A 25524-nucleotide genomic window follows, 5' to 3' on the forward strand; every position below is an offset into this window, starting at 1 on the left:
CACCTGTCTTATTGATGACCAGTAAATGGGTCAGAGGATCCTGTGGTTGTTGTCCTGGTGAGAGGAAGTATGTATTTGGAGACAGTTCCCACGGGTAACTTTTCTGATATGACTCGTAGAATAGATGTTCCAAAAGTTGAGGGATAAAGCTAATACCAAAAAGCAATAATCTATGCAGAGGAAAATGTAAAAGAAAAAAATAATTTTAGCAACTTTTGTGGGTTTTTAAGTTTGAGGGGATAATGAATATAATAGTAGAAATAAATTATAATCAGTAACCAAACATTTGAATCATACTTTGCCCCATTTCCTTGTTTCTAAAATGAGATGGGTCATATGTATCTAGTTTTAGTCTTTTGCTCTCTCTCAAGTGCCAAGCAGGACACCTTGGCTTCGGGTTTATGAAGTCTGCGGATTATGACTCTTAAATCTCTCTTTACAATCCCTAACTCATTGCCTTATTTCAGTCATGCATTTCTTTCTTTTTCTGCACTGTTGAAATTGGCATATCACTAACACCCATACTTACTACACTCTGAACTTTATCCCATCCTGTTTCCAATTTCTGTAAATTACTGCATTTTCTCATTCCCCTGGGCACCAGAGCTCAATCATTTTCCACCCATTTCTCTCCTTTAAGTTTCTTTTCTAATATTTGGAAATTCATATCTATCACAGTATCTTTATTGCTTGCCTCCAAACCTTGTTCTCTCTTCCTCTTCTTAAGTTGGGCTTTTATTAACTCCTTCCTGATTCTTTTCAATATTGTTCTAAATGTTGGTTTTCATTGCCTCCATATTCTACTATTACCAAACAATTTTGCACAATTACCCAATTAAGCTTCTTAACATTTTGTTGACATTATGTCAATTACCTATTGCAAATAAAAAATAAAATCTTAATACTTCCTTAGTATTCATAAAATGCAAACTCTTTAGCTCTATGAATATATTTCAAAAATATTTTTATTTTTTCATACACTTTATGTCGCAATTAACTCAGATTAATAGTTCTTTAGATTTCTCATGTATCCCCATACTCGGTACTACTCCCTCAGCCTGAATTTCCATTCTCTCTCTTCTTCAAAATCTCCCTGAGCTTTCTATTTTGACATAATCTCCCTCCTACTAAATGTCATAGTTCACAGGATTGTCTGTTATTTACTATATGTCTAATCACCCTCAAGGGTGGACTGTCATGTCTGATTTCTTTTGATATATGTTATAATCACTTAATAATAGAGTGTTGCATAGAGGTGCTCACTAATATTTTTGGATGAATGAATGTTCTCAGTGAATGAGTGTTCCTGACGATAAGGCTGAAGCTCTGGGGGCACATGTGAACCTTATAGTGGGTTCCAGATATGATCATGAAGTCAAGGCAAACTCTTTTACAGAGCCTCAAGACTGTAACATGGAAATTGTGCCTAAGTTTCCAGTCTTCCAACTACAACATTAACTCTAACCCAAGTTTCCAGCCTGATGTTCTGCCTTGTGGATTTCAGATTTGCCAAGCCCCACAATTACATAATGAAATTCCTTAAAATAAGTATGTTTATATATGTATATCCTATTGGTTTCATTTCCCTGGGGAATCCTGACAGCTACAGATTTTGATACCTTGGGAAAAGAGGAAATGGGTCTTTAGGATGGGACCTAAGTACTAATATCCACGTGCTTTTGAAGAACTACTTCAACCCATTGGTAAGAACAAAATCTGTGTGAAATTTAAAAAAAGAACAATCCCAACCCTTATCTGTTTTAATTATATATCCACATGATTAAAAATGGTTTGTTTAATTAAAAAAATGGTTTCTTTGTTTAAAAGACAATGTGCATTTACTGAAATTTATTTTATCTGAGTTTCTTTTATGTTTTGCTCTCTTCAATTTATTTTTAGTTCACAGACAAAACAAATCTGAAACACTCAGATACTCACATAGTCAACAGGCTTTTTCTTTCTTTCTTTAACTTTAGGAAGCGAACTTTTGCTATTGCACAGACCTGCTGCCTCCAGAGCGCCATGCCACTGATTGTTTTCCTTGTTTCATGGAAGGAAGACAAAACTTGTTCCAGCTCAACAAGGCTTCCTGTATCTTTTGCCCCATCAGTTTGTAATTGTCCCCAAATTCCAATATCTAAAACATAAGATCAGTATTTTATAAAGTGCCATTTTAGTTATGCATTATTTAGCTTTTCCTATGATAAATTTTCCTACAAAGATGTCAAAGTTACCCTCTTGGGACAAGATACAAGTAATCTAATGTATGACATTATTAGAGCAACTATTGAAGAAATGGGAAAGAAGCAGAAAGTATTGATATAATAAAATAAAACCTTGTGTTTTCTGATTTTAAACGTCCTCTGTCTGCAGCTTTATAGGACTTTATTTATTCTAAGGAAATCAATGAAAAAAAACTCATTAAGAAATCTATTTGTTGTCAAAGATAAACCACTTAGTATTTCTGACCAAGGTAGGAGAGTTAGTATATACAGAAACCCCTCCTCTACCCTTCAAGAACATAAAAATGGGAGAAACGATATTTTTAAAATATAACCATGGTTAAAAGCAAGATAAAAGTTACCTGTTTTGAGATGAAGCCTAGAGAAAATGACTAACTCTGGCTTCTAGAAAGCTATAAAATATGTACATACATTAAAAGTTAAGTATAACACCAAAAAATGTAACAAGTATATAACTTCAAAAATGAATAAAAGAGGAAAAGGAGGATTAAAGAAAAATGCTTGATCAATCCAAAAAGATCCCCAGAAAATTGCAAAAATGAAAATAAAGAGTACAGTAAAGAGTAAACACCATAAGATGAGAGTGAACCAGTAAAAAAAAGTATCTTAGCAGCAATAAGAAAAGACAGAATGCTTCCCAAGGAATAAAGATGAGACAGAGAGCAAACTTTCCAAAAGCAACAACTAAATCCCAGATACACTGAAATAATATCATTGAAATGCTACCAGAAAAGTAATTGTCAATGTGAACTCTAATTTTCTTTTCTCTATAGCATGTATACTCAGGTAATATCATACCATATATTTATTGTTTGCTGCATAAGGAACTAGTGTTGTACATTGCTATATTCCACAGAGATATATTTCTTCTCGAAGTTTTCCCAAGACAAGCCTGAATCATAGCACCAACAAAAGTATATAATCTTATCATTTGGGCATATTTTCAAGATAAAATACTGCACACAAAGATAAAATTTCTTTGTTTCTTTCTTTCCTTTCTTTCTTTCTTTTTCTTTTTCTTTCTCTCTTTTTTCTTATTTTTTCTTACCTGATTCATCAATAGTTGATTTTCCTTCTAATTTCAGAAACACCTCATTCAAAGTTGTTATGGAAACACCATAATCCTCAATGCCTTGGTTAGAACATCTATCAAGATCCCTGTAAAGTTCTAAAAGTGGACACAAAAACAGATTATAAGAATATAATTTATAATGAGAACCATATTTCTCAAAAATATAAAATATTGGTGATAGGCCAAATGTACTAATCAGAAACAAAATTGTGATACAGATGGTCTCATTTCTAAAATGATCCATATGGTATGTTAGTTTTCATGTATTTTTGAGATCAAAGTCTAATCTAAACATTTATTTTTTCATTCTTAGGAAACTACATATGTGTTTTTTGAAAAAAATATATTTTACTTAATACGTTTTTTAAAATTTATTTTTGTTATATTACAGGGAGTGCTTAATTCTAAATTTCAACTAATTAAAAAAATATTTTCCAGAGAATAGAGATTTGTGCTTTCTTGTTGAGATTATTAGAGAATTATTAACAAATGTAAAAGAACTAATGTTTATAGAAATAATTAAGAATAGACTCCTTGATAGTTTAAAAACATGTAAAGTTTCTGGTTTTTTGTTTGTTTGTTTGTTTTGAGACAGAGTCTTGCTTTGTTGTCCAGGCTGGAATGCAGTGGCTCAATTTCGGTTTACTGCAACCTGCACCTCCCAGACTCAAGTGATTCTCCTGCTTCAGCCTCCCAAGTAGCTGGGATTACAGGTGCGCAACACCACGCCTGGCTAATTTTGTGTGTCTCTGCATGTGTGTGTGTGTGTGTGTGTGTGTGTGTTTAGTAGAGACGGAGTTTCACCATGTTGGCCAAGCTGGTCTTGAACTCCTGACCTCAAGTGATCCGCCCGCCTCGGCCTCCCAAAGTGCTGGGACTGCAGGCATGGGCCACCGCGCCCGGCCCATAAATATGTAAAGTTTTTAAAAGGACAAAATATGTATGTAACTTTGCACCTCCTCTCTCTCTGTCTCTCTCTCCCTCTCTCTTTCAACTTCTGACCATGGTGTGAAAATTCAGGAAAACTGAAAGGTGGATAAAAGATAAACTAATTCAATATTGGGATAAATTAAAGACTTCAATCTTAGTTATGTGTTGGATAAAGAAAAATAGAGATGTAGTCAAAATTTCTAATGAGTCCTTAAACCTACCTAAGGGTTAATTGTTTTTCAGTCTTTCTCCAAATTTCTCATCCACTTTGGAATGCATTTAATAAGCAATCAGCTAAAACTTTGCTGTGTGATCTTCACAAAGATTTCTGTTTTTATAAGGATACATATCTCGAAGACATTGTGTATGCATTGTGAATCATTATTTCACTTATTCTAAGAGATATATTTCATCACATTTAATATATCTGAAATAATAATGGCTCTTAAATGACAGTAGATCATATTTTAAATGGCAGCATTATTTCTTTGTGTTTCTTTCTTAGTGGTACATCCTGTAGTTGAGGGCTTCTTAAACCTGATGAAATACCATAGGTTCTACATGTCAGGTATTGTTCCAGTGCTTTATTTATATTTAATATTTCAATGCATTTGAAGGTATTAAATCATTTAATCCTCATAACAACCCTAGAGTACTATTTTAATTTTCTTTTCACAAGTGAGGAAACTGAGATACAGAATACTACTATAACCTGTTAAGGATTATAGAGCTAATAATGGCATAGCTGGTGTTTGAATCTAGACTGGCTCTAGCATTGAGTTTCAATCTCTGCACTTTATTGTCTGGTTCTGTGTTTCTTTATGGACCAAGATTATGTCATGCTTATTGATTCAAGCACGCAGCAATGGCCCTGGTATAATTTCTTGAACTTGATATGGCAAACACATTTTTACAGAGTAAACTTAAGAAGCATTCTGCCTCAAAATGCTTAGGAAATGAAACAGTGCATTGGGAGATACCACAGAAAAGTAATAACAACGGTAGTTCTCCAAGCTTCTGTGTTTGCAGCAAAGTTGTGAATTGAAGTGTTTGGCAGAATGCAGGCCAATCCAAGTTATGTTCAATAACTTGGATTATATCATTATGTGCTGGTGTTTCTAAAACAACCTATTTATTGTGTACGATTCTTTCAGCTCTTCTTTGATGGTCTGCCACTGTATTTACATACCTGTTCCTGCCCTGACCACACTCTCTCATTCATTATTGAAAGAAATTTTCCAAATAATTCTAATTTTATCTTGCTGCTAGCCTGCACCTCTTAATTGCACATGTGACTTGAAGCATATTTAACATCTACATGCCTTGGTTTACTCATAAATAAGATGCAGATAATGCTAGGGGGTAATATTATAAGTGACCTTGGAGTTGGGAATATTAAATGAGTAAACGCATTGTGCCATTCATCTAGCAAGCATTAAAACTAGCCATCATTATTATCACCGCTGTTATCGTTAATAACACCATTCCCAAATCATTCTGTCATCTTTACATTTTGTTACCTGGAAATTTGTTTGTCTTTTCCAAAGGCAAAATATATACGAGTTTTTCTTCCCTTTGTGCTGTCAATTTGGCATCAGAGATGTGCTGCTGAACCAGTGATGTTATACTCTCTGGATCACACCTTTTATTCAGATGCAAACTAACATTTAAAAAGAATAAAAGTTATTTTTATCCAACTCTGTCTCTAAAACAATTTCCTAATTATGTAGTATGTGCTTGTCACTTTATTAATATTTATGACACAAAACAATGTATAGTTTACTGGACAAAGTAAGATGTAAAACTACTAATAAAGTCCAAACCATTAAATCTATGTAACGGGGCAGAAGAATTAGTATAAGGGATGATTACAGTGGGAAGAGGTAACTCAAGGACTCTTATTTGGAGAAAAGACTTATTAAGCCAGATCTTGCCTGGGGTGAGGTAAAAGGAAATGCTTAATTTGTCAGCGTCTACTCAAAAACCCAACCTCCCAACCTTGAACTTTCCCTTTGTAGTAATGTATGAGTTCTGCCGAAACTCAGACTTGAGCATGAGAAAACAAAAAATGGAGGTGATGTGATACAGTCATTAAGAATGTGGCCCCATGTCATGCTAATGCAGATTCTGCTAAAGCTAATTTTATCATTTTGGTGTCCAGAATTTATTCAAGTGAAATCTGGCCTGTCTTTATTAAGAAATTACTGGTGAAATTATTTGATTTTTGAAACTCCACTCTTAATCACATACATCGAAAGGTGCTGGGGTGACACAGTGGTGAGAAGATCACAATTGACTGATAATACAAACCTAAAAAATCAGTTTGAAAAAAAGGCTATTCTGTACTTACAAGGCATAGTACTTACAAGTGCTATCAAGAATACCAAATAGGAAGAATGCAGAGCCTTCTCTAAAGAAGCTTCCAACATAAAAATAATATAAAGCAGCATATGACAGAAGATGTGAGGGAGAAGGAAGTTGAGTTAACTCAGTTGAGTACTTTGCAGCTTGTCAAGTTATTCATTCACTCAATATTTCTTAGCCTTAACTGCAAAGTAGGTATTATTACTGCTATTACATAAATGAAGTTACTGAGGATCAAAGAAGTTAATTAAGTTGCCTAAGGCAAAAGTTCAAAATAGTGCTTTCAGCGTTCCAGAAAAGAGGATACTCATTAAGGAGAAAATACTTTCAGAAATGGTTAAGACTTGGACATGGTTAAATGGGCTGAAGAAGAACATGTTTGACAGACATCCTCCCTCAAGCAGAAACAAGACAACTGAACTATGAAACATACCTAGAGAATAGTGAGTATTCAATAGAGGGTATTGATTCTATTAGATTGTAACAAGTAGTAATGATAGATTGGTAGATTTGATCAGATTAGGCACTTTGAGTAAAGAATGAGGGGATCCATTTATCCATCAGGATGAAGTGATTTGAATCATTTTTTAAAAAATATCTACATTGCAATGCAAAATATAGGAAGCCATTCATATCACACCTGTAATTTTGATACAAAGACTATCATTTACAAGTTGTGGAGATTGGCAGATTATTAAAACTATCTGAAGTGGTATTTTCACTTGTCAAAGGGGAATAACAATAGTATCTTCTTAAAGTTATTTAGAGGATTGAATACAATAATATGAATATTCTATATGTAAATATCTTAGCAAGTACCTAAAACATAGCCAATACTTGTACTTAAAAAGTAGTAGACATTACTCAATAAAGATAATAATTATTATTAGTAAGAGAAGAAAAACACAAAAGGATGGTGGAAAGAAATGAAGTCAGGGAGAATACAGGGCATTGAAATTGTCAAGATGAACAAAAATAAACATCTAAAATATGAGAAGAGAAAGAGTTGGAATATCAACAAATTACTCTTAGCAAGCAACACGTTGTGAAAATATTTTTCAAAAATTTTATTTAAACCTAGATTAATCATCCTGGCATGCTCAATGTCTATAATCTCATATATCCTGCATTCTAGCTAAAAAACAAAGCAATTATGCCTTAGTTCTACCATAGATCTCTTGAAATGAACTTAGTGGTTATAGGGCCTACTTTCACACATTGATGCTGATACCACCTGCCCCCAGCATTTTCAGCATCTGTCAACATGTCTCCAACATTCAGGGCTGTACCTTAAATGGTAGCCTATGCCCCATTTCTTCTTAAGGAACAGAGAAGAGCCTGCACACTTCAGCTTCCCACTGGATATGAACACCTTCCTGTCTAGTTAGAAATAATCAAAAGATAAGTTGCATGAAGGACTTATTTCTTTACTGTTCACAAAACGCAAATCCATTAACAATGTATTGTAGCAGCATGACACACTAAAATAGATATATTCTAATTCTGGCCATATGTAAACCACTTTTTTTGTCATCCAACAGCTCGAATGATAAATTATGTCAACTTATTCTCTAGTGTATTGAGAAAAATTATACATCTAAAGGATCTGTTTCAGTTAAACTGACATCAAGACTGCCTAAAACAAATTAAATCTTAGAGAGTGTGATATGTATTTTACAACCAGAAAGCTGCTCTGTAATGGACTCAGAATATTTGCATGGGGCCAAGTAGTCTGGGATGCAGACCCACAAAAGAGTAAGAGCAAAATTCTCCTGTCTTGGGCCATGGCAGTTCCAGGCAGACACAGCTGTGGAGCATACCTGTTCATATTCCACACTGTCTCTAATCTCTCATGAAGATACACAAGAGAAACAAAAAATTACCCGCCAGAATGTCAGCCTCATCTATAAACTGGGTGCTGAAGAGAATTACTCTATCTGATTTCCCCTCTTTCAGGAGATTCCATATTCGGTGCCTTGAAAGAGGATCCAATCCAGCAGTTGGTTCATCCAATAGCAAAACCTGGACAGGAGGAAAGTCCTAAAGTAATTCCACCCTTTCAGATAAGATCCTTTTAAAAAGCATTGTACTTTTAAAAGTATTTGGGAGAAACTTGTTAGTACTTAATATTTCATCCTAAAAGTTCTCTTACATTTATCATTTGAAAATTGTTTGACCTAATAAAATAATTTTATAGTCTTCAATCTGATTTCACCAGTAATTTTTGTTTGACTTACCTGAGGATCTCCTAAAATGGCAATCCCAAAAGTTAGTTTCCTATTTTGTCCACCACTTAAGTTTTGAGCAAGGATGTCTTGAATATTTTCCATTTCTAAGTCCCGTACAACTCGTTGTACCTAATCAAATAAAGAATATTTAGTCCAAAACCCAGAAAGTTTATTTTAAAAACACTATCATTTTTCTGTTCTTTACAAAGGGCCTTTTTGCCTGAAATTTAGATGAGGAATTATGTATAACTTAGCACAACATTTTCTAGTAAACAATCTCTTTTTCATGGCTGTGTGACATCTAATATGCTCACATACCTCTTTCTCCACCTCATGTGGCAAAATCCCTTTTACTTTAGCAAACAGCCGTAGGTTTTCTTTCACAGTGAGAAATCCAAATTGCACATTGGATTGTGGACAAAATCCAGTGAACTTGCTGATATTTTCCATGTCAGCCATTCTTGAAAGTGTGTGATTATAGATAGTGACTGAACCTGAAAGCAGAAGGCAGAGAGTGACCATCAGAAAATGTGTCATGCTTCATTGAAGATCTTTTAAAATGGAAAACACTGTATGTCAATTATTAGATTCATTTCAACATTGTTTATTTGTAAGGAATATGCAACGAACTGAATAAAAATGTAATGTTCACAATAACATCTGATCCAGCTGGAATGCTACTTAGTAACCGAATAATCACAAAACTATTTATGACATATTTAAAACACGAACATTTTTCTAAATAGGTATAATACAATTCAATAAAAGAATAAGAAAAACTTCTAAAATTTTTCTCTTAAATGCCTGGGTATAATGGGTAATGAAATTTTTGAAGTTAATTAATAAAACCAATTACATAATTTTTTTTTGAGATGGAGTCTCACTCTGTCACCAGGCTGGAGTGCTGTGGCACGATCTCGGCTCACTGCAACCTCTGCCTCCCGGGTTCAAGTGATTCTCCTGCCTCAGTCTCCTGAGTAGCTGGGCCTACAGGTGTCTGACACCATGCCCGGCTAATTTTTGTATTTTTAGTAAAGACGGGGTTTCACCATGTTGGCCAGGATGGTCTCCATCTCTTGACCTCATGATCCACCTGCCTCAGCCTCCCAAAGTGCTGGGATTACAGGCGTGAGCCACCGTGCCGGGCCCTAGTTAAATAATTAAATGCATATTAATGCGTTTGCCCAGGTACTTGTCTTTGGATAACTGTCTTCTTACCTGATGTTGGAACTGACAGCCCACTAAGTATGTTTAACAGGGTAGTTTTTCCAGCTCCACTGTGACCAAGGAGGGCAGTGATCTGGCCCTCATATATGTCAAACACCACATCTGGCATGATTTAAAAAAAAAAAATTACATTTTAACCTTACAGTCTCTGAAACTGTTGTAATTTTTTGCAGCATGAATAGATTGAGCTAGCAATATTCAAAATAAAATCCATCTTAAAATTCTTTCCTTTAAAACTGTATTTCAACATTTTATAGTGATAGAATTGTCAATATGTTACTATGCAATTAATTTTTTTGATAAAAGCAGTTTTGTCAATAAAGACAGACTAACTATAATAAAGACAGTTTTAGAGCTGGAGAATAAGATGAGTTGAAAATAAAGAGTTTCATAACACTATCATATATCTTTCAAACCCACACGATTTTTAATGATACATCCTCCTTTTAAAAATTGTTTTATGGTTTTTTTTTTTACATTGAAGGAAACATAATGTGTTCAAATAAAGGAGAGACATACCTGGAATATCTGCGCTTAATCCCTCCCAAGAAATTACAACAGTAAGGCAGCCACTAAATCAAGCAGCCCCATTAAATAAAATATTATTTTATTACCTCTCAAAGCTTCTACTTTCTCACGCTTCCCTGCATATTCTTTTTTAAGATTTTTGATTCTGAAAAAAAGAGGAAAATATTTTCAGAGAATTGTGAAAATGTGCAGAGGATTGATAAGTCAAGTCTTTGAGGCTTAATCAAAGCCTCAAAGAAAATCTGGGGATTATTTTCTTTCACACAGGCACTGGCAGAAGCACCCAGGGCACCTAATTAGAAGCAGAATCCCTGATCTTTCCAAAATGAACAGGCTAAAATATGGAGGGCACAGCTAGCACATGGAAATATATTGTTAGAAGAATTGTGACAAATGAGTGGCTATGAGTAAAGCTGAAGATAAGATCAATGGTGAGGAGATACTATGGTGGAAAAAGAAGGGAAAAAACACACCATAATAGAAATAGTAGGGCTTTGGAATCTAATAATTAAATGATTCACAACTGGTGAAGTCCCAGTTATGCTACACACTAGCTCTGTTACAAATGCTGTGTACTCAAGACTCGTTGAGTTCAGTTATTCAGCAGTGATATGGGGATGACATGAATTATCATACAGAGTTGGATTGTAGAGTAAATAAGATAATATAAACAGGACACAAAATACTTGCAACCTAGTAAACTTCCAAAGAAGATGAGAGAGGAGGAAAAAGACCAGGAAAAGGATTTAAAACAAAGAAAGATTTTTAAAAGAGGGCATAGAAAAATATTTTATCAGGAAAAATAACTAATGGGTACTAGGCTTAATACCAAGGTGATAAAATAATCTGTAGAACAAACCCCCATGACACAACTTTACCTATGTAATGAACCTGCACATGTACCCCTGAACTTAAAATAGAAGTTAAAAAGAAGAAAAAAGATTTTAAGTGAGTTGAAGGACTACTTACTATAAGCCAGATCCAGAGCATTTTGTCTACATTTTTACTTACATTATCACAACAAACCAGCAGGTATGTTGTATTCACCTGCTTGGGCTGCTATAACAAAATACCATAGACTGGGTGGCTTAAAGAACAGACATTTATTTCTTATAGTTCTGAAGGATGGGAATTCCAAGATCAAGGTGTCAATAGATTTGGCTTCTGATGAGGGCTCTCTTCCTGGCTTGCAAACAGCTGCCTTCTTGCTGTGTCATCACATGGCAGAGAGAGGGAAAGAGTGCAAGCTCTCTTGTGCCTCTTCTTATAAATACACTAATTCCATCAGGAAGGCCCCACCCTCATGATCTCATCTAGCCCTAATTACTTCCTAAGACTTTATCTTCAAATACCATCATTTTAAGGGTTAGGGTTTCAACATATAAATTTTGAGGGGATATAATTCAATTTATTGAATAGGTACAATCCAGTTAAATACGGAAGTAACTGAAGAGGCTGGGCATTCAGATGCAATGACTTTCAAGTTGAGCACATATGGATTCAAATACTGTTTCTCTTTTTAAACTTCGTGGCCTTGGGCAAGTTGCTTGGTTTTTCCTAGTCTTTTTTTCCCTATCTTTTCTTTTTAAGACAATAATAGGTATCAGATTGCTTTATTCCTTCATTTCATCTAAGCTCTAATTTTTTCCATACGTTTTGATAGCATTTAACTTTCATGTTTAGATAGTAGATTATTAGATTAGAATCTACTCTGTGGTTGGTATAATAATACCTTTTAATTGACATTTCACTTTTCTGCCTTCTATACTGAGAGGCGATTATGAGTCCAGCTGGCTTGACCTCTGGGATAGAATGGTGCAGGCTTCAGAACTCTGGACACTGGTCTGTTGGGTGCTGCACCAGCCACAGTAATGACGCAGGACTGGCAGTCTTGAGTAGCCATGCCACAGATGAAATCTCCTACACTTTCCGAACAGTCAGCTATGTGAGACCCTGCTTCCAATCTCCACCCATTGCTGGGGATAATTTTTCTAGACCATAAGACTAGTCTTATTACCCTCAATTTGCAAATCTTCAATACCCTCCTCCTTGCCCACTGGGTAAATTAAAACCCCTTATTTCATCATTCAAGGCTTCCTATGATCTCTCTGATAGGACCTAATTCTGTTATAGGCACTGGAAAGAACATAAAACTTAGACTTCCAGCTTAGAAAGATGTCATGATTCTTGAAAACATTGCTATGTTTACATCCTCATAAGGAATGAGTAAATGCTGCTCTTTGTTGTATGTTCATATTGGACCTATGTTCAGAGACTGTATCATAAATGTCCTGAGTTAAAATATTACTGAAAGAGATATATCAGAAAGGTATTACTGAGGAGTGAGACGAATACAACATTGAATGATGAACAAAATTTGAGCAAAGATCTGGGGTATTAGAGATTTCTAGCTGTTTGGAAATCAAAGCAACCAGAATTCAATAAAGCATGTCCATCATCTAAGAGGGAAGATAGGCATGACACCAACAGTCTTGACTTCTGATGTTTCCTTCCCATCTCTCTGGAGTGTCCTCTTCCCATGCCTGCACCGCTTGCCTCTTTCTCCTCATCTAATTATAAGCCAGGAAGGGAAGATGAGAGGGACAAATTGAATTAATAAAAAAGGGGGTTGAGAATAATAGCAAGGGAGACGATGGCAGTGTTTGTCACAAAGAGAACAACCAAGGGGAGAAAAACACAAAGAGGAGAAATGAGAAAGATAATGTGGAAAATGGAAATTCAAAAATTATTTACTTGTGGATGGTTGTTACTATACCATGAAATATTAGTAAATGTAAATGCTGAGAATGTGAGAAAATAGCGTGCTATGAAGAATGAGTATAGCCTCTGATGAGGGCAGCAGGCTGGCTGTAGGTGGTTATAGAGGGCACAGAAGGCGATCATTGCTCATAGTGTGTCGTCTGACAGATCCCTGGTCTCTGCCTGTTCTCCATTGGTGCCTCCAAGTAATTTATTGGTTACCTGATGGCTTCTTTCCCACAGAATTCTGGAGACACTGGTTCAAAACAGTCATTAGGTGTAGGATCATAATCTGTTTCATTCTCAAGGACTACATGATTAGCCCTTCCGTGTTGAAACCAAAAACAGGATTTCAGGAAAAACAAGGGAGAACATCGATGTCCATATTCAGCTATGTGAGCAGGAGGCAATTGAATACTGGGTCAGTCATCACGTCAAGGATTCCATCAGCATATCAGTGCAGCCCCTTTGACATTAAACCTGAACCAACATTATCATATTAAGGTCTGTATTAATTACTATTTTAATGTGCTTTTGACACACACAGAACAGTGAGGAGAAAATGACAGAGATGGCTAATATGACATTTTTAACATGAGAAGCATGTAGCATTGTTAACTAACTAAAAAGCTCCTCAAAATGCAGGGAGATGTCTCAGGAGGAATGTAAATCTAATTAAGAACAATTTTTCTATCTAGCTGTACTTATGTGTCGTTTTTATTTTCTATTTTTTAAGATGGAGTCTCACTCTGTCACCCAGGCTGTAGTCCAGTGGCATGATCCCGGCTCACTACAACCTCCACTTCCTGGGTTCAAGCAATTCTCCTGCTTGTGATTTCCTCCATTTGGATTAGATAAGGTCAATACACCAAGAATAATAGTAAATATCATAACACTAATGATACATTCTGACATTTCTTACTTGGGAGGTTTTAAAATAATCAGTGAGTCATTATTCTGTATCAGTACTCGCAGAAACGTGATGAATAAACTATTCAGAAGTTCCCTTCCTTCCCTTCATTGCCCAATTTCCCTTTCTGCCTCTTCCTTAGCACTTACCCAGTATATACGAGGAATTGACAGACAGACCCCAGAGATGCACAGATGAAGATTTTGTTTCTCTATAGAAAAGATTGTACATAAGGGCGGCATGGTAGCTCATGCCTGTAATTCCAGCAGTTTGGGAGGCTGAGGGGGACAGATCACCTGAGGTCAGGAGTTCAAGACATCCTGGTCAACATGGTGAAACCCCGTCTCTACTGAAAACACAAAAATTAGCCACGCATGGTGGGGCATGTCTGTAGTCCCAGCTACTCAGCAGGCTGAGGCACGAGAATCACTTGAACCCAGGAGGTGGAGGTTGCAGTGAGCAGAGATCGTGCCACTGCACTCCAGCATGGGCAACAGAGCGAGACTTAAAAAAAAAAAAAGGAAGAAAGAAAGAGAGAAAGAAAGAAACAGAGAAAGGAAAGATTGTACATCGAATATGCAATTATAATATTTTTACTAATAACCCGCTATTGTCTATCAAGTGAGTTAAATGGGAAGGCACTTAGAGATTTCTAAGATCAAGTATCAAGCACCAGCATTCTTCATCTAGTTCTGACACAAACACTAATAGTATCATTATCCATAATCTCTCACAAGTGTCTCTTTTTAAAAAGAAACACTCTGGAGTGTTATAGCAGAGCCAAGTCTTAGAAAGTGATTCTATAAACAAACTATAGACTATCATTAGGCTTGTTGCAGAAATTTTGAAAAACTGCTTGCTAATTTTTATTTAGTACATTTAGAGTTATTTTAAAGACATGCAATTACTGAAATTGTGTTAAATTATAGCCATATTAGTACTTACCGGGCAAAATTTTGTCAAAATATAATGTCAATACCAAATACAGAAGGGTGTCAAAAACCAACATGAAAAGAGTAGCTATTATGAGGTATGGATTTTGTGAAGAATCCAAGTGGGCATTAGAATTCACATCATAGTCCAAATGTATAAGCTGAAAAAGGAAGATACAGTGAATTTTAAAAGAATTAATACGGCATTAAGAATTTTTATTGTCTTATTTCTGCTACAACTGGGTTTGCAAAGATAAATAAGATATAATCTTGTCTCTACAGAGCTCTGTCTACTATTATAGAAGATAATTTTAATAGCAATGAAGTGATGTCAATTTGGAAAATCAATGGAAGTTAGTACTGAGTACTAAGAAACCCACAGGCAGCCCCAGGTACATTTTCTAGGAGGAAGTACAAACTCAAGGAAGGTGATATTTGAGCTGGACCTAATATAGTTTACAAAACTCTCTATGTCAGTACAAGAAGTGCTTTTAAATTCTTTTTTGTTTGTTTGTTTGTTTTTTGAGACAGGGTCTCACTCTGTTACCCAGGCTGGAGTGCAGTGGTGCTATTTCGGCTCACAGCAGGCTCAACCTCCTGGACCTACGTGATTCTCCCACATCACCCTCCACAGTAGCTAGGACTAAAGATGCACTCCACCATGACTGGCTAATTTTTTTTTATTTGTAGAGATGGGGTTTCACCATGTTGCCCAGGGTGGTCTCGAACTCCTGCCACAAGCCATCCACCCATCTTAGCCTCCCAAAGTGCTATGATTTACAGGTGTGAGTCACAGCATCAGTCTTTAAAAATTCTTTTTGATGGCTGCACATTTTCCATTGTATGGATGGACCATAATTTATTTAACCAGTAATCTACCAATGGACATTTACATTGTTTTCAATCTTATTACAAACAGTGCTGCAATAGGACTTTTTTGGGCCTAGAACGAGAAAAAAAGGAGTGCATTCTCAACAAGGAAGCCCATTTCAGGTAAAAACATGAAACAGTAAAATACTTCAGTAGCTGGGCAGAAGACAGAAGAATAATGTCTTAACAGGGCTGCAGTAGGATACAATGAGTTTATATCTAGCATAACCTTTCATTTAGCATTTTATAGTTATGATATCATAACTAAAATTAACTTTCCTGAGACAAGGTTCAGTTTCATGTAGAAATGAGCAATTAAAAAATAAAGATGTATTTATTCCAAATTTCTGGTTTTTAAATGCTTGTGTTAACATTAAGGATCATGTTTCCTGGGCACTGAATGGGACAAATGTTCTCTGGGACAACCAATTAGAAGTAGAAGCTGAAACACCTCAATAGTAAGAGTATGATCCTATATTTAGTGACTTATGGGGAAACTAATTACATCGAGAGAGAAAAATTAAAGTCACTCCTGTCTCATACATGTTTATTTTTACAAAAGTTATAGAATGGAATGCTTACAGCATGTTGTGTGAATTATTAAGAGGAAACCTGTGTAGAATGGTTTGTAAAAAGTGAAAGCGTTACCTTAACTCTTACCTGGGCCATTCCAACAGTGAAGGCAAAGGGGCTAAGAAGACACAAAGTCCATTCCAAAAATGCAGGAAGATGTGTATACAATGCTGTGAATCCCAGGATCCCCCAAAAGACAATAAGGAGAAACACAACCAAGCCCGTAAGGAAAGGTTTCTTTATCAACACACTCATCAGGAAAGCTAAAGTTATCTGAGAAAAGAGAAAAACTTCAGCTGGTATATAATTCTGTGAGAACCATCAGTAGCACAAAAAAGGAATTTTATATTATAAAAGTACATTTTATATTTTTCCACCCCTAGACACTGTCTCATGCAAATACTACAAAGAGAACAAAAGAGGTGAGACCAGAATTAGTGATAAATGATTGGCAGCAGAGAGAGAGAAAGAGAATAAAAGACTTAGATGAAATTCACCAACTTACCAAAGACAGGCCATAGAGGAGAAAGAGGGTGAAGACCATCACAAAACCAGTCAGGACGACAATTTGTGCAGATTTTACAATAAGAGCCATTAAAGTGGCCATGATAAGGATGAAGCCAGCATACATCAAACCCCAGGAAAGCCTAGCAGAGAAACAAAGCCGTCAGTTAGAATGTTGTTACTTCATCACTTCCTTGATTCACTTATTCAGCAAATGATTTGTGAAGCTCACCATTTATCGAGGGTAAAGGAAAAGAAAATGCAATAGCTAACTTATCTCCTATCCTCAAGATCACATAATATAAGAGAAGGTAGGCAATAAACAAGTAGAGAGGAAAATTGATAGCTAAATTGCAAATTAATTAAAGCTGGGTGACACAATGGATGTCACTGGGAGAGGTTTCCAGAGAGACCTTTTCTGGGAAGACATCTATGATGATTTCTCAGCTCTGGACAAGTTTTTTCAGTAAGGTTATTGTATAAACAATATGGACAAAAAAGTAGATAATGCAGCAGGGTTCAGCAAACCTTTTTTCTAAATAGCCACATTGTGAATATTTTCAGCTTTGCAGGCTGTACAGTTTCTGTTGCCATTGTAGCACAAACACAGTCATAAACAATATGTTAGTGATGTGTGGCTGTGTTTTGATAAAATATATTTATGGAGAATAAAATTTGAATTTCATATACATTTTCACATGCCACAAAATATTATTGTTCATTGAATTTTTCCCAAGCATTTATAAATGTAAAAGATATCTAGCCAAACTAAGCTTCATAAGTGAAGGAGAAATAAAATCCTTTACAGCGAAGCAAATGCTGAGGGATTTTGTTACCACCAGGCCTGCCTTACAAGAGCTCCTGAAGGAAGCACTAAGTATAGAAAGAAAAAACCGATACCAGCTACTGCAAAAACATGCCAAAATATAAAGACCAACGACACTATGAAGAAACTGCATCAACTAATGTGCAAAATAACCAGCTAGCATCATGATGACAGGATCAAATTTACACATAACAATATTAACCTTAAATGTAAATGGGCTAAATGCCCCAATTAAAAGACACATATGCCAGTATCCAATTTGCCAGTTGGATAAAGAGTCAAGACCCATTCGTGTGCTGTATTCAAGAGACCCATCTCAGGTGCAAAGACACACATAGGCTCAAAATAAAGGAATGGAGGAATATTTACCAAGTAAATGGAAAGCAAAAAAAAAGCAGAGGTTGCAATCCTAGTCTCTGATAAAACAGACTTTAAACCAACAAAGATAAAAAAAGACAAACAAGGCCATTACATAATGGTAAACGGATCAATGCAACAAGAAGAGATAACTATCCTAAATATATAGGCACCCAATACAGGAGCACCCAGATTCATAAAGCAAGTTCTTAGAGACCTACAAAGACTTAGACTCTGAGACAATAGACTCTGAGACAATAATAATGGGAGACTTTAACACCCCACTGTCAATATTGGACAGATCAATGTGACAGAAAATTAACAAGGATATTCAGGACTTGAACTTAGCTCTGGACCAAGCAGACCTAATAGACATCTACAGAACTCTCCACCCCAAATCAACAGAATATACATTTTTCTCAGCACCACATAGCACTTATTCTAAAATCGACTACATAATCGGAAGAAAAACACTCCTCAGCAAATGCAAAAGAATGGAAATCATAACAAATAGTTTCTCAGACCACAGTGCAATCAAATAAGAACTCAGGGTTAAGAAATTCACTCAGAACTGCACAACTACATGGAAACTGAACAACCTGCTCCTGAATGACTACTGGGTAAATAACAAAATTAAGACAGAAATAAATAAGTTTTTTGAAATCAAGGAGAACAAAGACACAACATACCAGAATCTCTGGGACACAGCTAAAGGAGTGTTTAGAGGAAAATTAATAGCACTAAATGCCCACAGGAGAAAGCAGGAAAGGTCTAAAATTGACACCCTAACATCACAACTAAAAGAACTGGAAAAGCAAGAGCAAACAAATTCAAAAGCTAGCAGGAGACAAGAAATAACTAAGATCAGAGCAGAACTGAAGGAGATAGAGACGTGAAAAACCCCTCAAAAAAATCAATGAATCCAGGAGCTGGTTTTTTTTTTAAAGATTAACAAAATAGACTTCTAGCCAGACTAATAAGGAAGAAAAGAGAGAAGAATCAAATAGACACCACAAAAAATGATAAAGGGGATATCACCACTGATCCCACAGAAATACAAACTACCATCAGAGAATACTATAAACACCTCTATGCAAATAAACTAGAAAATCTAGAAGAAATGGATAAATTCCTGGACACCTACAACCTCCCAAGACTAAACCAGGAAGAAGTTGAATCCCTGAATCGACCAATAACAAGTTCTGAAATTGAGGCAGTAATTAATAGCCTACCAACCAAAAAAAGCCCAGGACCAAACAGATTCACAGCTGAATTCTACCAGAATTACAAAGGGGAGCTGGTACCATTCATTCTGAAACTATTCCAAACAATAGAAAAAAAGGGACTCCTCCCTAACTCATTTTATGAGGCCAGCATCATCCTGATACCAAAACCTGGCAGAGACACAATAAAAAAAGAAAATTTCAGGCCAATATCCCTGATGAACATCGATGCAAAAATCCTCAATAAAATACTGGCAAACCGAATCCAGCAGCACATCAAAAAGCTTATCCACCATAACCAACTTGGCTTCATCCCTGGGACGCAAGGCAGGTTCAACATACACAAATCAATAAATGTAATCCATCATATAAACATAACCAGTCACAAAAACCACATGATTATCTCAATAGATGCAGAAAATGCCTTCAATAAAATTCAACACCCCTTCATGCTAAAAACACTCAATAAACTAGGTATATATGCAACATACCTCAAAATAATAAGAGCTATTTATGACAAACCCATAGCCAATATCATACTGAATGGGCAAAAGCTGAAAGCATTCTCTTTGAAAACCAGCACAAGACAAGGATGCCCTCTCTCACCACTCCTATTCAACATAGTATTGGAAGTTCTGGCCAGCACAATCAGGCAAGAGAAAGAAATAAAGCATATTCAAATAGGAGGAGAGGATGTCAAATTGTCTCTGTTTGCAGATGACATGATTGTTTATTTAGAAATCCCCATAGTCTCAGCCCAAAAACTCCTTAAATTGATAAGCAACTTCAGCAAAGTCTCAGAATACAAAATCAATGTGCAAAAATCACAAGCATTCCTATACACCAATAATAGACAGAGAGCCAAATCATTAGTGAACTCCCATTCACAATTGCTACAAAGAGAATAAAATACCTAGAAATACAACTTACAAGGGACATGAAGGACCTCTTCAAGGAGAACTACAAATAACTGCTCAAGGAAATAAAAGAGGACACAAACAAATGGAGAAACATTCCATGCTCATGGATAGGAAGAATCAATATTGTGAAAATGGCCATACTGTCCAAAGTAATTTATAGATTCAATGCTATTCCCATCAAGCTACCATTGACTTTCTTCATAGAATTAGAAAAAACTACTTTAAATTTCATATGGAACCAAAAAAGAGCCCACATAGCCAAGACAATCCTAGGCAAAAGGAACAAAGCTGGAGGCATCACGCTATCTGACTTCAAACTATACTAAAAGACCACAGTAACTAAAACAGCATGGTACTGGTACCAAAACAGATATATAGACAAATGGAACAGACAGAGGCCTCAGAAATAACACTGCATATCTACAGCCATCTGATCTTTGACAAACCTGACAAAAACAATAAATGGGGAAAGAATTCCCTATTTAATTAATGATGTTAGGAAAACTGGCTAGCCACATGCAGAAAACAGAAACTGGACCCCTTCCTTACACCTTACACAAAAATTAACTCAAGATGGATTAAAGACTTAAACATAAGATCTAAAATCTTAAAAACCCTAGAAGAAAACCTAGGCAATATCATTCAGGATATACCCATAGGCAAAGACTTCATGACTAAAACACCAAAAGCAATGGCAACAAAAGCGAAAATTGACAAATGGGATCTTATCAAACTAAAGAGCTTCTGCAGAGCAAAAGAAAGTATCATCAGAGTGAACAGGCAACCTACAGAATGGGAGAAAAATTTTGCAATCTATCCATCTGACAAAGCTCTACTATCCAGAATCTACAAGGAACTTAAACACATTTACAAGAAAAAAACTAACAACCCATCAAAAAGTGGGCAAAGGATATGAACAGACACTTCTCAAAAAGAAGACATTTATGCAGCCAACAAACATACAAAAAAAAGCTTATCATCATTGGTCATTAGAGAAATAAAAATCGAAACCACAATGAGATACCATCCCACACCAGTTAGAATGGTGATCATTAAAAAGTCAGGGAACAACAGATGCTGGAGAGGATGTGGAGAAATAGGAATGCTTTTATACTGTTGGTGGGAGTGTAAATTAATTCAACCATTGTGGAAGATAGTGTGGCAATTCCTCAAGGATCTAGAACTAGAAATACCATTTGACCCAGCAATCCCATTACTGGGTATATACCCTAAGGATCATAAATCATTCCACTATAAAGACACATGCACACGTATATTTATTGCAGCACTATTCACAATGGCAAAGACTTGGAACCAACCCAAATGCCCATCAATGCTAGACTGGACTTAAAAAATGTGGCACATATACACCATGGAATATATGCAGCCATGAAAAAGAACGAGTTCATGTCGTTTGCAGAGACATGCATGAAGCTGGAAAACATCATTCTCAGCAAACTATCACAGGAACAGAAAACCAAACACCGCATGTTCTCACTCAAAAGCGAGAGTTGAACAATGAGAACATATGGGCACAGGGAGGGGAACATCACACAGTGGGACCTGTCAGGGAGTAGGGAGCAAGGGCAGAGATAGCATTAGGAGAAATATCTAATGCATGTGGGGCTTCAAACCTAGATGACAGGTTGATGGTTGCAGCAAGCCACCATGGCACATGTATACCTATGTAACAAACGTGCAAGTTCTGCACATGTATCCCAGAACTTAAAGTATAATAAAAAAATGTAAAAGAAATTACTAATTTGCAAATTGTACAAAAACAGCTGATAGATTACCAATCCCCAATATAGATAATTAGATATAGATACACATTTATACATACCCACAGGACATAGATAGATACAGACATATAGACGAATATGAAGATATCTTTTCCCTTACTATCAATGCCAAATAAACAGGAAGAAATTTCTTTAAAGGAGAAAGAGAAAAAGCTTTCTAATCACAGATCTGAGTTAGTTCCAGTTTCTCCTGCTACATTGTAACTATATAATCCTGAGAGGTAGTTATTTAATCTCTTCAAACTTCAGTTTTCTCTGGTGGAAAACAGGAAAATTAAATAAAACTATTTATTTTATGGGTTTAATATGGCAACTGGCTTATAATGTGTCCACAATGAACAGTTAGTTTTTATTTAAAGTAGAAAATGCCATCTTGTTTTGGGATGGCTTATTTTTAATGGCTAATTGTAATAACTCCCTTTGCACAGTATACTTTTATTCATCTGAAATTGTTCATCTATATTCTATAAACTCTCCTTAGTTCCACTTAAATGCTGTACAAGTAAAATGCCTCAGGCTTTTCTTAGGAGAGGAAAACAATGCCCTGATTTTTCATCCTTTCTCACTGGATTATTATTTTTAAAATCATCTTGGTTATTTTTCTATAATTCTTTGTATATCATTTTTTAAAAAACAGGCTGGGGTGGTAGCTCACGCCTGTAATCCCGGCAAGTTGGGAGGCCGAGGCAGGTGGATCACTTGAGGTCAAGAGTTCTAGACCATCCTGGCCAACGTAGTGAAATTCTGTCTCTACTAAAAGTACAAAGATCAGCTGGGCGTGGTGGCAATCGCCTGTAGTCACAACTACTCGGGAGGTTAAGGCAGAAGAATCACTTGAACCCAGGAGGCGGAGGTTGCAGTGAGCCAAAATCGCGCCACTGCACTCCAGCCTGGGTGACAGAGCAAGACTCTGTCTCAAAAAAAAAAAAAAAAAAAAAAAAAAAGAAATATCTATCTATCTATCTATCTATTTTGACCAAATTTTTTTTTAGTACTGAGTTACTCAATTTTGATACAGAAAAAGACATCAGAGAAAAACTTTCACCCTAAACCAAAGAAGTAATTCATCTTCTCCACTTCTCCACCCGGTATATTGAACACTTGTGTAGAAAATCACATAAACTTAATTTTTTTCTACTCAGTAATGTCTAATATTCTTTGAAAGCCTATGTAGCATATGCCCAGAACCCTCATATGCATTCTACATATCTTATTTAACACTGAGATAATATCACAGTGTGTAAAGGGCAAATTCAAGATTCAAGCCATTTCTTTCTGACTCCAGAACTCAGGCTTTTACCGCATCTGTCTCTAATGCATCACTTGGCTAAACTCTTGAAACTATCTTGCCATTAATTGACAATTCAACCCTTGTTTCCTAACTTGCCTCTACTGTCTTCTCCGGCCACAAAGCTCTCCATATCTCCATCAGCTGACACCTAATATCGAGGGTTTATTCTTAAGCACCATGTAAAACATTTTAGATACATTTCTTTCTTTTAATTCTCAGGACCAGTGAGAGGTACATATTATTATCCATGTTTTACAGAAGAGAAAAGTGAAGTTTAAAGAGCTTAAGTAATTTTCCAAGATGGTAGCTACTGAATGCTGAGATGGAGACAACCCGTGGCTTCTTGCCTCCCAGGCTTACCACAGTGCTCTACGGCCTCAACTAAAATATCTCAATGTTTAAAGAACATAAAAGGTTTTCTTTTTGCTCAGTGTCATAAAAGTGATGACTCATCCAACACTGGGTCAAAAATCAATCACCATTCCTAACATAAGGTATCTGAAACATGTATTTTACTGAACATTGGAAACCTCAGGTATTTGTGTATTTGGGTTCACCCATATATGGTAACTAGTGACCAAGTAATCATCTGGTGCCCTGAGTATTGGCAAACATCTACAGGATCAGGCTGTCTTTAAGTCAAATAAATGTGGAAAGTTTCAAGTCACCAAGTATGCATGGTCATCTGCTCCACTCATTTATAAACATACTACTTTATGAAAGCGGCAAGTGTATATATGATGCTTTAGAGATCTAAGGCAGCAGTCCCCAACCTTTTTGGCACCAGGACCAGTTTCATGGAAGACAGTTTTTCCACAAACAGGGGTGGGGGGATGGTTTTGGGATGATGCAATTGGATTACATTTATTGTGCACTTCATTTCTATTATTATTACATTGTAATATATAATGAAATAATTACACAACTTACCATAATGTAGAATCAGTGGGAACCCTGAGCTTGTTTTCCTGCAACTAGATGGTCCCATCTGGGGGTGATGGGAGACAGTGACAGATTGTCAGGCATTGGATACTCATAAGGAGCCCGCAACCTAGATCTCTTGAGTGACAGATCATCAGGCATTGGATACTCATAAGGAGCCCGCAACCTAGATCTCTCACATGCACAGTTCACAATAGAGTTCGAGCTTCTGTGATACTCTAATAACGCGGCTATTCTGACAGGAGGTGGAGCTCAGGTGGTAATGCAAGCAATAGGGAGTGGCTGTAAATATAGATGAAGCTTTGCTCACTTGCCTGCCACTCACCTCCTGCTATGTGGCCTGGTACCTAACTGGCCATGGACCAGTAGCAGTCTGTGGCCTGGGGCTTGGGGACCCGTGGTCTAAGGAGTCAACCAGCTAAGTTGTTCTGTTTGTTTATGCTGCATAATGGATTGGAGTCATATGATTTACCAGAATGCTGACTCTCGGAGTCCCATCATTGTCATCAATGACGTAATGTATTGTCTTTCTTGTGTAACATTGACTGATACATAGTATATAAATGTAGAAAAAGAAATAATGCAAAAGAAAATGAAAAAATCAGTTGCAACTCCTCCTTGGGCAACAAAAGGTAATATCTTCATATGTACACCAGTAACTGACATCAGCTGTTCCATCACTGAATGATTTGTTGCGATCTGAAGAAAGATATCAATGAACAAATTGTTATCATCAATCTAATTCCAACCTTAGGCTTTTTCTCTAAATTATAAGGAATCATGCACATTCTACATTTATATATTTTATGTTTATATGCCCTTCATGATCTGGCCCCTTGTGGTTCCTGGAACACTTTAGGTTTTGTCATGACTCCTTAGAACATCATCATCCTCACTGGACAAAACACTATTCCTGTTTTAAGACTAGCTGAAATGTCACTTCAATTAGCAAATTTTCCCTGATGTTTATCAGAGTATATCCTGATTCATTGTTTGCCTAGTACACCATTTTAAATTCCATG

The 25524-nt window shown here is 36.1% G+C and overlaps 1 protein-coding gene across 2 annotated transcripts in view; it reads right to left on the reverse strand.

The window, feature by feature from the left end:
- ABCA9 (ATP binding cassette subfamily A member 9) overlaps positions 1 to 25524 on the reverse strand; it is a 79947-nt gene that overhangs the window by 37544 nt on the left and 16879 nt on the right. The window contains exons 1-16 of one of the 2 annotated variants that reach the window (XM_063656521.1): positions 24975 to 25089; positions 24491 to 24548; positions 17143 to 17284; positions 16725 to 16910; positions 15208 to 15355; positions 13575 to 13743; positions 10679 to 10737; positions 10056 to 10166; positions 9156 to 9331; positions 8847 to 8966; positions 8493 to 8631; positions 7899 to 7989; positions 5766 to 5905; positions 3292 to 3411; positions 1939 to 2137; positions 4 to 170 (exon numbers count right to left, since the gene is read on the reverse strand). In XM_063656521.1, the coding sequence (XP_063512591.1) occupies positions 4 to 170; positions 1939 to 2137; positions 3292 to 3411; positions 5766 to 5905; positions 7899 to 7989; positions 8493 to 8631; positions 8847 to 8966; positions 9156 to 9331; positions 10056 to 10166; positions 10679 to 10737; positions 13575 to 13743; positions 15208 to 15355; positions 16725 to 16910; positions 17143 to 17268 (1951 nt within the window). In that variant the 5' untranslated portion in view covers positions 17269 to 17284; positions 24491 to 24548; positions 24975 to 25089. Of the gene's footprint in view, positions 1 to 3; positions 171 to 1938; positions 2138 to 3291; positions 3412 to 5765; positions 5906 to 7898; positions 7990 to 8492; positions 8632 to 8846; positions 8967 to 9155; positions 9332 to 10055; positions 10167 to 10678; positions 10738 to 13574; positions 13744 to 15207; positions 15356 to 16724; positions 16911 to 17142; positions 17285 to 24490; positions 24549 to 24974; positions 25202 to 25524 lie in introns of those variants that run through there. The other variant, XM_054457983.2, reaches the window with a different exon arrangement.

This window comes from Pongo pygmaeus, chromosome 19 (assembly GCF_028885625.2).
Source record: "Pongo pygmaeus isolate AG05252 chromosome 19, NHGRI_mPonPyg2-v2.0_pri, whole genome shotgun sequence".
In the NCBI taxonomy this organism is placed as follows: Eukaryota; Metazoa; Chordata; class Mammalia; order Primates; family Hominidae; genus Pongo; species Pongo pygmaeus.